We start from the raw sequence: 14179 nt of genomic DNA, 5'->3' as shown, positions 1-14179 counted from the left end.
CTGAAGCTCAAGCATGTCAGCCTCTTTCACAGAAAGACTGGGGTGTGTTTTTTAGTCTGCTTTCTGTGCAGTGCTTTGGGGATGGTAGCTGGCCAATAATTGTCTCTCCATTTGTTAGTCACCTGGGACCCATGAACAAAGCCCTGCTGGCCACCAGAGCAAGGTGATCAAGGAATGTCCCCTGGGTAGCACCCACATAAATTTGGGGTATCAGACACATGTACAAGCTCCTCTCCAGTAGGCACTGGCACTGTGGATTATGGCAGAGGGAGAGCATAAAAATAGCACCTGACCTCTGAGGTCTCTGGAGAGGATTAAAGTTTGCCCTTACATGAGTGTTTAGATAGAAGTTTGCTACTCAGGCCATAGCTATGAAGATAAGCTAATATGCCTCTTTCACAGAAAGACTGGGTACCTTGGTCTGTTGCCTTTTGTGCTCTGGGGGTGGTAGCTGCTTAAGAACTCTTTCTCCTTTGGTTGGAGACCTGTGGGACCCTGAAGTGCAAGCCCCATTTGTCACCAGAACCAGGCAAACTAGATTTGTCCCATGGGCCTCAGCTGGAAGAATTAGTGTTCCAGAGGAGGGTATACGTTCCTTTTCAGGAGTTACCGGTGCATGGCAGAGGGAGAGCACGAAGATGGCACCTGCCAGCTTCCATCCCTGAGAGCACCCCAGTAGGCTCCTATATGTGTATTAAGTTAGATGCCTGCTCCTTAGGCTGACACTTTAACATAAGCAAATATGCCTCTTTCACATAAAATCTGGGCACCTCTCAGTTGGCTGCTTCTGTGCTGGACCCTGATGTGAATCTATCTGAACATGTGAGCCATTTAAGAGCCATTTCTCATTTCTTTTTTTTTTTTTTTTTTAATTTCTAATTTCTTTATAGCCTCGTGGGTCTCATGAATGCAAGCCCTGTTGGTTTCAAAGCTAGATATTTTAGGGGGTATGTCTCTCAGGTGCAGGTCTTAAATGTTGGGGTGCCTGATGTGGGGTTCAAGCCCTTCACTCCTCAGGGAGAAGCTCCGGGTTTTGAGTTCACTCCCAATTGCGGGTTGCCTTGCTGTCAGTGGGTTTATGGTGAGATTGTGTCTCAGCCTCTTCTACCTGCTTCAGTGTGGTTTTTTTTTTTGTTTTGTTTTTTTTCATTTGCCCAGTGTGTAGGAGTTGCTCAGCTAGTTTTTAGGTTGCCCCCCACCCCCCGAGGAAATTGTTCTGTATGTAGATGTAGATTCTGTGTGTCCATGGGAGGAAGTGAGTTCAGGATCTTCCTACTTTGCCATCTGGAACCAGAACTCTCTTTTGTTATTATATTAATATAAGCAGCCAACAATCTTTAAAGAAATTTAATAATATACATATAGAAAATAAGAATTATATTTTTAAAGATACTTTATATTTTCTGATCTATTTGCTCTTTATTTACATATTCTTTTCTGCAGAACCAGGATTCTAAGATACACACACACACACATTTCTCATAGTCCAGGACTGATGGAGACCCACATCTACTTTATTTTGTAACTTGGATTTGCATCTGGCTTAACTAATCTATACCTTGCCTCCTATTTTGTCAAAGGGAATGTTTATTTTTATACCTTAAGCTTTCTTGTGAACCATAAATCCTAATTTCCTGTTTTTATTTATTCAGAGTTTATATCAAGTTGCTCCCCAGATTTTTCATTTTTTTGGAAAATAGCTTATCCTTAAAATGTATATATATTTTAACTAATACTGTTGTATAGCAAGCAGCCTGAAAATTTAGTAGTATAAAGTCATAGCCTTTAACTTTTCTCATGATTTTGTGTGTTAGGAATTTGGGAAGGCATTTCTAACTTGTGGGTTTCTCATAGTTTTCATCAGATGTCATCTGGGGCTATAGTTATCTGAAGGTTCTACTGGGCTATGCATCTACAGTGGTTCACTCATATGGCTGAGAGTTGATGCTGTCTGTTGGGAGCTCAGGTGAACCTGTCAACTGGAGCACTTACATGCTGTTTGTCCAGCAGAGTGGCCTTGAGATAGTTGGATTTTTTACTTGGCAGCTGGTTTTCTCCAGGGCAAGTGTTCTGAGAATCATGCAGAAACTTTTCAGACTTTTAAAGTGTTTTTTAGACCTATTCTTGGAAGTCATGTAGCATCACTTCTACCATGTTTCATTGTTTGAAGCAGACACAAGCCTACCCAGATTCAAGGGGAGGTGACATAGAACACATGATGAGTGTCGGAAGAACTTGTGGGCAATATTTTAAAACTACCTCATTGTTATTTAAACTTTGCATATACTATACTTTATATATAAAATATACTTTACATATAACAAGCATAGATTTTAAGTGTTGAGTTCAATCAGTTTTGACAGTTGTATAGACCCATGCATCTACCACCTGAAGAAAGGAAGAGAACATTTTTTCTCTGTAAAGTTTCTGTGTGCTTCTTTCAAGTCAGTCCCCTCCCCTCTCTTCCATAGAGGCAACCACTGTTTGACGTCATTTACCGCAGATTAGTTTTTCCTGTTCTGTGAAGTTATATAAATGGAATTATGTACTATATTTGTGTGTGTGTGTGTGTATGTGTGTGTGTGTGTGTGTTTGGGTTCTTTCACTCAACACAAATCTTTGAAATTCATCCAGGTTATTTTTTTCTGTGGTACGCACGCCCCTCACTGTTGTGGCCTCTCCCGTTACGGAGCTCAGGCTCTGGACGTGCAGGCTCAGCGGCCATGGCTCACGGGCCCAGCCGCTCTGCGGCGTGTGGGATCCTCCCGGACTGGGGCACGAACCCGTGTCCCCTGCATTGGCAGGCGGACTCTCAACCACTGCACCACCAGGGAAGCCCCATCCAGGTTATTGCATGTATCAGTTGTTATTTTTTATTGCTGAGTTGTATTTTATTATATGACTCTACCACAGTTCATTACCTTGCCTGTTATTGGACATTTGGGCTATTTCCAGTTTATGACTATTATAAATGAGGATGATATGAACATTCTGGTATGCATATTCAAATATTATCAGGGTAGGGCTTCCCTGGTGGTGCAGTGGTTAAGAATCCACCTGCCAATGCAGGGGACATGGGTTCAATCCCTGGTCCGGGAAGATCCCACATGCTGCGGAGCAACTAAGCCTGTGTGCCACAACTACTGAGCCTGCGCTCTAGAGCCCACAAACCACAACTACTGAGCTCATGTGCCTAGAGCCCATGCTCCGCAACAAGAGAAGCCACCACAATGAGAAGCCCACATATCGCAATGAGTACCCCCGCTTGCTGCAACTAGAGGAAGCCCGCGTGCAGCATTGAAGACCCAACTCAGCCAAAAATAAAGAACTAGTAAATAAATTTATAAAAAAAATTATCAGGGTATCTTTAGGAGTATTACTGTATTATTATTCAAACTCATAGTGTTTCTATGCCTAAAGATCTTCGATAAAATTTACCTCTCTCTCAAGATTTTCTGTTAAGCTTCTTGGATTAAGGAGCCTACAGCCTATAGGATCTACTAGAGGGAGGCTATAGTCTATAGGAACCTACAGCTTATAGGGTAAAGAAAGAATGGAATGGTATCTTATCAAGAAAACCACTCTATCTACATCATTCATCATTTTAATTACATAAAAGCTCAGAATGAAAATTTAGAGATGGCTAAAGTTAAAAAAATTGGATATTCCCCCTCAAAACCAACTTCTCTCCACTATTCCTCAAATCTCATCCACTAGAGGTAAAAAACTATTACTTTCCAAATTTCTTCTGTGTGTGCATGCATGTATCTGTGTAGGAGGAAGAGGATTGTGTTATTGGAGGACTGGAACTTCATTATTGACTACAAATTTGAGCTCAGTAATGAGGACACTTATGCCCTTACTAGGTGACTCTAACTCTGAGATATTGCTACTGTTGCCAAAAGGGAGTGAGAGTCATTGTGTCAACTATTGTAGATAGTTGTCTGCTCTTTGGCTATAGGCAAGTTATCTCTATCCCAGTTAGGAGTGGAAGACTGAAGTAAACCACAGTGCAGGCTTGGAAGGGATCCTATTTTTGTAAGGAAAGGCTAGGGTCTCTGCTATGAACATGGGTGATTTGTTAGAATATGCTGTTGAGACTACCATTCAGATAATATTCAATATGAGGGTTATTAGATTTGCATCATGAATTCTGCCCAGTGGTCTTGAATGCAAAACAAGATTAATTTGAATATGTAGAGAAGAAAATAATCTTGGGATTGGTAAGAGGCTGACTTTTTTAAACAGGCTGACGGTGTCAATTGCAAATTTAAAATCTGTATCTGCTACATAAATCTCCAATTGTGTACTAGATTAATGGTGGTACCTTGGGTCAAATTTTGACCTTAGGTCAAAATAAGTGGACAAATTATGAATCATACATGATAACGATAATAAACAAGACATTTATTTTTGATATTCATTTGGGGGAAGGGAGAAAAGTCAGTTTGCTCTACCCAATGATGGTCCTTCTGAAGGAGTCTCCATTCATTCTGTAAAATTGAATAGGTTGTTTAATCTCAGGGGATTTTATGCTGTTAATTCATAAAGAGAACTTCCTTTGATGAGAGTGGTTATAGGGTGAGCCTTTGTGAGCAGCTTCGCTGGTGCACAGCCAGACTCCCTCTCTGAGTGAAGCTTTTCCCACACTGGCCACACAGATAGGGTGTCTCTCCTGTGTGGATTTTGCCATGCAGGATACAATTCCCTCTGGTGTGGAAACTCTTCCTGCATTGTGCGCAGGCATAGGGTTTCAGGCCTGTGTGGACTCTGATATGAACAATTAAGCTTCCTTTCTGACTGAAGGCTTTTCCACATTGATCACATCTATAGGGCTTCTCACCACTATGAACTCTTCTGTGAACAGCGAGGTTACTTTGATTCCTGAAGCTTCTCTGACAAATAGCACACTCATAGGGTTTCTGTCCAGTGTGGAGTCTTTCGTGAACGGCCAGACTACCTCGTTGACTAAAGCTTTTCCCACACTCCTTGCACTGATAGGGCTTCTCTCCTGTGTGTATTCGTTGATGTGTAACAAGATTGCCTTTGGCCCTAAAGCTTTTTCCACAGTGGGTACACTCAAAGGGCTTCTGACCAGTGTGGATTCTCTCATGTAACGTTAGACTACCCTTTTGCCTGAAGGATTTTCCACATTCCTGGCACTCATAGACCCTCTGTCTCACTCCAGGTGAATCTTCCTGTAGTGTCTTAGAATCTGGGGATTTTTGTTCCAGCTTCTCTCTTCTGAAAGAATTCTGGAAATCCCAGCTTGAGGATCCTGTGGCCTCAGAGTGATCATATTTGTGGTGGGCTTCTGTCATCACATCTGGTAAAATGAGAGGGAAGTCATGTAAGAGGCACCAATATGCTGAGTGAGAAGAACAGGGAAAAAAGAAACAATGCTTTGAGTGCTTATAATGTGCCAGATATTATACTATAAACTTTGCATAGATAATTTAATCCTGAAAACATTCTATTGCTACAGTTAAGGAAGTGAAAGTATAGGGAGGTTGTCAAAGATTGTGCAGCTAGGTAAGCATAAACTTGGGATTCAGGCATGCTCCATAGCAGTGTACTGCCTCTAAATTTAGTTTAATTTAGCCTCCCAAATAGTATTGTGTATAGACATGGTTATTTCCATTTTACAGATAAGAAAACAGGCTCAGAAAAATTAAGAAAACTATATACGATCAAATTAGTGCCATACCCAAGTTCTGACACCAAAACAGGTGTGGATCCAGGTTGTGTAGGGCCTAAAGCTTTAAAATTTTGGATGGATTTCATTAAGAAACAGTATAAAAGTAGGGACAAGGCCTTGAAGAGACCAGTGTAAGGGAAAGATCTTGAACCTTGTTTCATTAGTTTCATGAGAAATCCACTTCTGCTCTAGTCTGCTCTCCTAACAGTGGAGTAGGCTCCATGATATCAGAATATATGTAGCAGAATCCTTGGTACTTTACATCTATTAATTCTAATCCCTGCACCCCGCAAGATAGAGCTTACTGTCCCATTTTACAGATGAAGAGGCTGGAGCACAAGAAAGTTAAATAACTTGTCTGATACCATAGATCAAGTCAGGGCTATCACAGAATCTGATCCAAGGAATTTTTCCCTTTAAAATCCATGCTATTTCAATCTGCTAAGCTGTGGCGGAACTGAAGTCTATTTTGGTTTGGAAGTTATTCTCAACACTTCCTATGCAGATATTGACAGTCCTCTCCAGTACTGCCCTGCATATGAGCCTTCTACTGCACTTTAAATATGGGTCCATTCATCACTAATACTAGTTTTCTTGGAGTCATCCTAGGGAGATTTCAACTTGTTATTCAATGATTGTGCTGAGATTTAAAACTGCTCATTCATTCTCTCAGAGACTACCTCCATATCAAGACTGTTGTGCTCTGTTTCTACTATTTCTAACTCCAGTTTGTAGGCTTTCCCTGTAATCCCTAGAAACGGTGAGCTCCACCAAAGGAACATCTTCTCTGCATCCTCAGCCTGTTGACTAGTGCTGAGAACAGGGACACTGATTATTATGAGTTGAGGGCATCCCAGCAATCAACTGACTCACTGAAAAATGCTACATTCTGGGCATATCTTCCATGACAGTCCAGCAGAGTAGCTGTTGGAAATCCAAACATGTCCACTCCTGCTGTATGACCTTAATCACCACCTCTTCATATGCTTCTTCCATGGGCTGTTCTTGAGTACCTGGGGAGGGAAAACAAACAAACAAAAACAAAACAGAACAACAAAAACAAACAGGAAAGGACAGGAGAATTGATAAGTGAGGAGAATAAAGTCAACAGGAGCTCCAGTTTGGGGTATGAGTGAATGGAGGAAATCTTGATTGCCTGAGGTAATGTCAGTCACCTACAATGTAACTGCAAAATGAGCCAAAAGGTACCATGACCACTTATAAATGAGTCCAGGAGGAAGCAGGAGGTGGGAAAGCAGAGAAGACATAAAGCAAACAAGTATCTTTTCTTGCCAGTGCCAAGATAATGGTCCGTCCTATTTGTACCTTAGCTTAGCCTTAGCATGTGATTGGAATCGTCCACTTCCTTCCCCTGCCTAACAGCCTGCTATTCTATCCTCCAAGCCTCCAAAGGAATTCAGAATATAAAAAAAATTTCAGCCATCATGATTGATTCTATGATTGAAATGGCTCCAGCTCTCCTCTCCAGTCCCCTCTAGGTTATTAGGACAGAACAAGAGATTTCATATTTCCTTTTGGCACTTCTTAGGAGGCTCCAGATGCTTCAAGGTATGAGAATACCAGTTTTGAGGAACTATAAATACTTGCCAATTCTTGGAGAAAGAAAGACCTACTTCAGACTCCAAAACCAAGCCCAAGGCACACCGATTAGGGTAAGTAACTTGCCCCTATTCGCAGAGCCAGTAAGGAGCCAAGGTGAGGCAAAGGCTCAAATCCAAGACTTTTTGGATCCAAAGCCTATGTCCAGACAATTCTCTACTTTCTCGTCACTAAAAAGCTGGTGAGAATTCTTATAAAATGAAATAGAATGGAACAGAGCTTGACCAGACCTTACTATTCTTCCAGATCCTAGGAATCCTCGTGTTCCATATTATCCTTTTGTATTTTTTTGGGGGGGGGATATTCTTCTTATTTCAGGACCCTAATTACTGAATACTTACACTTTATTTATGCAGTGGTCCAATGTATAATCTTTGTTTCCCTTTACTATGTCCCATGAAAATGCTGGCCTCCTGGTTTAATGAAATAGCAGTGTGATACTACAATTCTTTGTTAACCCAAACACCTGGTCTTCTTGACAACTGCCCTTTCTGCTGCATGTTTTGATGACTGGAGAGGCATTTAAACTCTTTATTTGGAGGACTCAGCTCCAATTTGCAGTACAAAACACAAAGCGATGCCCTATCAGAGTGTCAGGACACTACAACACCGTTCACTTGGAAGTGGAAGGTGCTACTGCTCAACCACACATCCATCAAGAGTCAGTGGAAAGTATATAGGTACCTGCTACCTGAGGTTGGACTCTGTCTCTGGTCAGTCCAGCAAATAGTTTGGTCAGAACGTGTGGGCAGCACTTACAGCTGTGCCTCTCCACATGTTGTGAGATATTCAACAAGAAACAGCTCAGCTGTGTCTCAGGAACCTCCTTGATTAATAAAGAGAAGTTGTCGTATTTTTCTCCCTAGATTCCACAAATCTGAGGAATCAATTTCCTGAAGATTTTGGATAAAGTCACTTTATAGTAGAAAATACTGCTTTTCCTATCAGAAAGGCCATTATATCCTATGGAAAGAGCTCAGAATTAGGCCATGAGAGACTTGGATTACCCTTCTCTCCCCTTAAATGACACTGGGCAAGTAACCAAACAGCCCTGACCCTATTTCCTCACTTACTAAATAGTCTGATAACACTGTATTATCAAGTAGCTCTTGGGAGAATAAAAGAACCAAACGTGAAGGGCCTCTGACATGACCTACAGATTTAAGGCCTGAAGTTGAGAGTCCCCAGCAGAGGACTAGGATAGTTGCTTTCTTGAGGGATAGTTTAAGGATTAGGAGATTCTGGGGAGGGGTGATTATTTTCTCTGCACACTTGAATCCACTTTGTCCTTTCCTATTCTCCACCCAACGAAGTTTGTCCTTTCTCCCTTTCACCCACCTCAGAGAGACTGCACTTTCTCCTGTGCGTCTTCTGAAACCCTCCCCGCGGGCCCCGGGGCACACCTGCCTGTGGTCTCCCCCTCCCGCGTCTCGGGGTGCAGGGCCTTGCTCCACACCCGCCCATGCTGTGCGGCGGAGGGACCCCTGCTCCTACCGACAGACTCTCCATTCCCGCCTCAGGTCTGCCCCCACCCGCAAACCCCCGGGCCGGCCCTGCGCGCTGGGCCTCAGCACCCCTTTCTCTGGTCCAGCTGGACCTTTTCCTGCGGGCCGCAGACCACTCCCCTCGCAGCTGGCTGCCCTGGGGAGTCCAAGCTGGCCAGGCCTACTCAAGGCCGCAGGGGGCTCAGGGACCGCGGCCTGCAGGCGGGGCCCCGCCTCGCTCGGGCGTACGGACCCGGCCGGCGGCCTCACTCACCGCAGCGGCGCGCGCCCGCAGACAGACAAAGGCCGACAACGAGCCCTCAGGAGCGCCGGCGCGAGCGGCCAGGACTACAACTCCCAGGAGGCTCCGCGCGAGCCTGAGCGGGGGTGGGGGGGCGGGGGGTGGGCCGCACCTCGGCGGGCCCGGCTTCCCCGAGTACTGTGGGAAACGTAGTTCGGCGATGCGACCGGCCGCTAGGGCTCTGCGGGTCTCGGTGTGCGCTGGGCGCTCAGGTCCCTCCTGTTTGGCCCCGAGCCAGAGATGCCAACTTGTTCGCTGACGTAGAGCGGGGGCCGAGAGCACCAAATGGCCACTCAGATTAGCCAGGCGTGGGATGGCAGGTTGGTGAAGCCGTCCGCTGAGCCAGGAAAGGGGGAATCCAGGGTTCTGAAGCAAAGTGTCGGGAAGAAATGAGTTGATAAAGCCTCAGGTGTTTAGAGGTTTTGCGTTGAGCCGCTGCATGAGCAGAGACTAAATGTGTAGTTAGAATTCTGAGACAAGGAGCAAATATTTCAAGTGAAGTCTGTGGGAAAAGAGGACTTGGAACACCACAGGAAAATTTCGAGAGCCTGGAGAGGAGAGCTATGCCCTACCGATCCCATCAGTAAGAATTTGCACCCTAAATAATGGGTAAGAGATCAGGTTTGGAATTGTCCTGAATTTGCTTGTTGGCTCCATCACAACAGTCTGGAGCCAACAAGCAAATTGACTAGCTACAGGATTCTGGACAGGCTTCTTACCTGGTGGAGAGCCCAGGATAGGCTCAGGTGACAGCTACAGGGGCCAGGTGAAGACTTCTTGAAAGGGCCAGGATCCAGGCCAGGCCACCCCGCTATTCTATTGCTTCAGAGCAAAGGCAGGTATGTGAGTGAACCCAGAAAAAAATCGTTCTGTATGTACTCCATGAATTATGGAGAGAAAACAGTATTTTCTAGGGTAATAAATTAGATTTTTTTCTTAACTGACTGTGTGTCTGAAGCATTGAGAAATTGTAAGCCCTGAAGATCGCTCAGTTCAGGGGGCAAGAGCTGTTTTTCATGGGGCTTCTCTGAAGAGCCACAAGTCAAATCCTTGGCCCTGTTGTATGATACTGGGAGGGGACAAAGGTTGATTTTGAACATCCATGAGTTAAAGGCTCTCTAAATGCCTCAAGCCACCTTCAAATGCATTTTTATAGGATCCTGGCCTCTGAGAGGGAATTTGGTCAGGCATTAAAGTTCCTGGGGGCTTAGGCTTCTTGGGCTTCCTTCCTCCCCCTTGGAATCACCTTTGTTTTCCTTCATCCTGGAGCTCTCCTCAGTGTACTTCTCTCCAGGCTCCCTGCTCCAGAGCTCCCACTCAGGGACTAGTCTATCCTATTGAATGAGGAGTTTCACAAGGAATGTTTCCGCTTGCTATGTCCTTGTCCTCTACACCAAAGCCACCTGTTAAACAAAACAAAACAAAACATTTAATTCCACACAGTGTACAAAGTGTAAGTTTATAAGTTGATTCCTAAGTGTCTGTTATTACTATTACTAACAACACATCGGTACTTAAGTTTGTTGAACCTTTATGTCCTGAGCCCATTTTAAATGTCAGGTACTGTGCTGGGTTTTGGGGACACAAATGTCAACAAGCAACACTCTCTTCTCCTAGAAAGGGAGCTGACAGTCTAGTTGAGAAGGCAAAATGAACGCTCTTCCTCAAAACCAGGGCCAACAGCTGTCTCACAGAGAAGTCCCTGAGTGTGCAGGGGAAACTGCCCTGAAGGCCCCACTTCATAAAGGCCCCTCAGCACAAATGCAGGGCTCCCTGTGGTGCCTCCTTCATTATTTGTTCCAGAGTCAGAAAGAGAAAGGGGTAGGGCATTAAGGGACGGGCACAGGCACTGGTCTTTCTTTCCTTTTACAGCAGCCACAGACAATTTTCATAGCCCAGGTGGCACCAAGCAAGGGCCAGTCCTTGCACCTGATTGGGTGGTGCTGTACGAGTATCTCTGCTCCCTTCTCTCCCAAGCCTGTGTCAGTAAGGCTGAGTGTGTCACCCCAGGGCCCGAAGTCATTTCCCCTGCTGATAAACAACACCATGCGCCTAGAAGTCCTATCAATTCTGTTGGGGTCAGGATCAGCTGTGGTTGTTAGGATGTTTCAGCTCCCATTGTGAAAGTAGAAGACAAAGCTTTGGTGGGAGAAGGTAACTGTAAAGGGGGAATGTTGTCACCTTTTTCAACAAATCTTAAGGTGTCTCAGGAAAGTGGACACATTGAATAGAAAATGGAGGAGAAAGCGGTTAGTAATGGAGTTGATGAGACCCAGATGAGACCCACCCACCCCTCCCTTGACAGACACTTAGCAGTCTTTACCCAGATCCCACGTGGGGCCCAGTCCTCAACCACTGCCTGCATCTTAACACACACTCAGCAGGAAGGAGGGGAGCTGGGCGAGGGTGTCAGGAATGTCAATTTGAAAAATTGCCAAAGAACTAATACTTTACTTCACATGCATTTCAGAACATCACAGAAGGATAGATAATTCAATAACTTGTTATGACAAAAGGCGAACCATTTGGCAAAAAAATAAAGGTAAATGTTTATCTAACTCCTATGCCAAGATAGCCTCCAGGTGGATTACATGTGAAAGGTAAAACCCAGATCCATAAAAGACCCAGAAGAACGTATGGTTTAATAATTTTATAATTTTGGCCTAGGAAAGGTTTTCCTAACCATGGTAATAACAAAGGCAGAAACAATAAAGAATAAGATTGCTGGATTTGATTGCATTAAAATCCAATACTTCTGTGTCAAAAACACCTTTAACTGAAGTTAACACATGACAAGCTAGGAAAATATTAATAATTGTCATATTTAACGAGACCATACAAATCAATAAGAGAAAGAAAATATTCAATGGAAATTTGGCAAAGGATAGCAACTCACACACACAAAAAATAGAATTAAGGAAAAGTACTTAGACTTACTAATTTTTTAAAAGTGCTAATTGAAACAAAGAAAATTTTTCCCTAGCTAGTGAATGGCAAAATATTGCAATGGGGACTAGGGAAATGGACGTTTTCATCCATGTGTAAATTGAGACAGTCATTCTGATTAGACATTTGCTAATATGTTTCAAAAAGTCCTAAAAATATACATTTGACTTCCACAGTTTTTTTCCTCAGGAAAAGAAAAAATGAGGTAACTGAATCCTAAATGTGGAATGAAAGCTGCAGAATTCTGCAGTAAATTCTAAAGTGAATTACTGACTTGGAAAGGACTCTTGGTTCCTTTGAAGGGAGGGGCTGACCCAGAAGCTTGCATGAGATGGCATGATGCTCAAGGGCTTCATTTTCTGCCATAATCTCAACAGAGTCTTTGGATCTAGAGTGGTAGAATGAGGATCTGCCCTCCTGGAAGAGTTTATCAGAATAATTTCCATTATGCCTCAAGTCTGTGTTTACTCCCCCCATCAGAAATGCAAGCCCCTTTAGTCATCTCTTAAGAACTGTGTTTTACGCACCCCCATCCCATCCCACTACTCTGTACATTCACTGAACTAACCAGTCTTCTCGTCCCTCAAAACCATTGTACTATGTCCAGCATGGAGACCAGTGCTTGGGAGAAAGCTGGCTTTCTTTCAGGCCACTCCTGCTCAGTGGCCATGCTTGAGTAGCTGGACCTACCAGAAAGAAAGGAGTCTGTGGTTTAGTGCAATCCTCTGGAAAGGTTGTTGATCCCTCGGCTAGAGCCTACAAGTGTCTCTTGAATTGCCAGCTATTTCTCAGGGCTGGAAGTCATCTTGGCCTCTCCTTGGACAAGCCAGTCCTGTTCTCTGCAGCTATTTCTGTCTCTTTGCACAATTATGTCTTGTGTTTGATCTCACTATTCTTACCTGATTTATAAATTCAGGATACTAGTAATTTGGGCTTAATAATGCCTAGTGTATGCGTCTTAGCTTTTGTAACCTCAAAATTCCCTCAACTATTCAAATATAAATTAATTATCCTTAAGGGATCTATTCATGCAGGCTTCAGCTGTTTTTAAATTCTTGCCATTTATTTCTACCATGTAACTAGCTGTGCCTTTCTTCATTTAGCATCTTGAGGGAGTTGCTTATAAACCAGAAGATGGGAAGGAAAGTTTGGGGGGTGGGGACAGATGCCCTGCACTTGGTATATATTTTCTTCTATTTCCAGGGCTATGGGCCCGGCCATCATTTCCTGCTGAGCTTCTCATGCCCAGAGCTGATTATTCTGTTTGATATCATTTAATGGGGCTGCCTTAAGGTCCCTTTAGGATATATGTAGGGGCTGCTTGGCCCAGAAAGAGGAGGTGCCTTTTGTTGTGTGGGTGAGTGTTGTCCTTTCATGATGACCTTCTGAGGAAATGTCATAGGGGAGCACAGCCCATTTTGTAGCAAGGCCTCGCATTTTATAAGAAGTCCCAAGCATGAATGTGACTGCAGGTGGGAGCTAGAAGTTGTTCCTGCTCAGGTTATTTGTTGGATGTTACTTACTACCACACCCAAGTCCTGAGCTGTGGTCTTTCGAGCCAGGGTTCTTCATCTGGGGCCCATGGATGGGCTCCATGTGGGTCTGTGAACATGCAAAATGGCAAAAGTGGACTTGGAGGCTTTTTAGGGCAGATAGTACATTCTTTTCGTTAAAGAGTTGGTCAACCTCCAAAAAGATTAAAATGATTGTTTTAGAGAATCCTTGAATAAGCAGAGATAGATCATTTTAAACCTTTTTCTTCTAACTTTTTATTTTGAAATAATTTTAGACTTACAGAAAAGCTGCAAAAACTAGACAGAGTTTTCACATTCATCTTTCACTAAGCTTTCCCAATACTAACAGCTCACAGAATTATAATATGATAGTCAAAACCAGGAAATTAACACTGATATAATATGCAGTGGTACAACTTAACAGTAAGTGACTGACCTTATTTAAATTTCATCAGTTTTCCCCCTACTGTTCATTTTCTGTTCCTGAATCCAGTCCAGGATCCCACATTACACATAGATGTTGTGTCTCCTTTAATTCCTCCTATTTGTGGCATTTCCTTATTTTAGAGAAAAAAATAAAATCTGTTGGTAATAATAATATTAAAATGCAAGATAA

At 43.4% G+C, this 14179-nt stretch overlaps 1 protein-coding gene across 2 annotated transcripts; it reads right to left on the bottom strand.

The window, feature by feature from the left end:
- Positions 1-4386: 4386 nt before the first annotated feature.
- ZNF32 (zinc finger protein 32) lies at positions 4387-9141 on the bottom strand. Of its 2 annotated transcripts, none has more exons than XM_022569468.2 (3): positions 9077-9141; positions 6572-6711; positions 4387-5368 (listed from the first exon to the last, which is right to left on the bottom strand). In XM_022569468.2, exons 2-3 carry the CDS (start codon positions 6639-6641, stop codon positions 4575-4577), a joined length of 864 nt encoding a protein of 287 aa, XP_022425176.1. In that variant the 5' UTR covers positions 6642-6711; positions 9077-9141; the 3' UTR covers positions 4387-4574. The 2 variants fall into 2 exon arrangements, with proteins under 2 accessions (XP_022425176.1, XP_022425177.1); XM_022569469.3 differs by having other exon boundaries at positions 4387-5326.
- Between the last annotated feature and the right edge of the window lie 5038 nt (positions 9142-14179).

Source organism: Delphinapterus leucas, chromosome 16 (genome assembly GCF_059928025.1).
Source record: "Delphinapterus leucas isolate spDelLeu-1000000601 "Yukka" chromosome 16, BTC_Dleu_Yukka2, whole genome shotgun sequence".
In the NCBI taxonomy this organism is placed as follows: domain Eukaryota; kingdom Metazoa; phylum Chordata; class Mammalia; order Artiodactyla; family Monodontidae; genus Delphinapterus; species Delphinapterus leucas.
The sequence above is the reverse complement of the archived record's forward strand: the minus strand, read 5'-3'. Positions and strand labels throughout refer to the sequence as shown.

Excerpts from the sequence above, each read along its gene's own strand:
- ZNF32 (XM_022569468.2), bottom strand. The coding sequence starts at position 6,641 with ATGTTTGGATTTCCAACAGCTACTCTGCTGGACTGTCATGGAAGATAT. Across the intron at positions 5,369-6,571 it reads CCAGAATGTAGCATTTTTCA|CATATTGGTGCCTCTTACAT; the intron begins GTGAGTCAGTTG and ends CTTCTCACTCAG.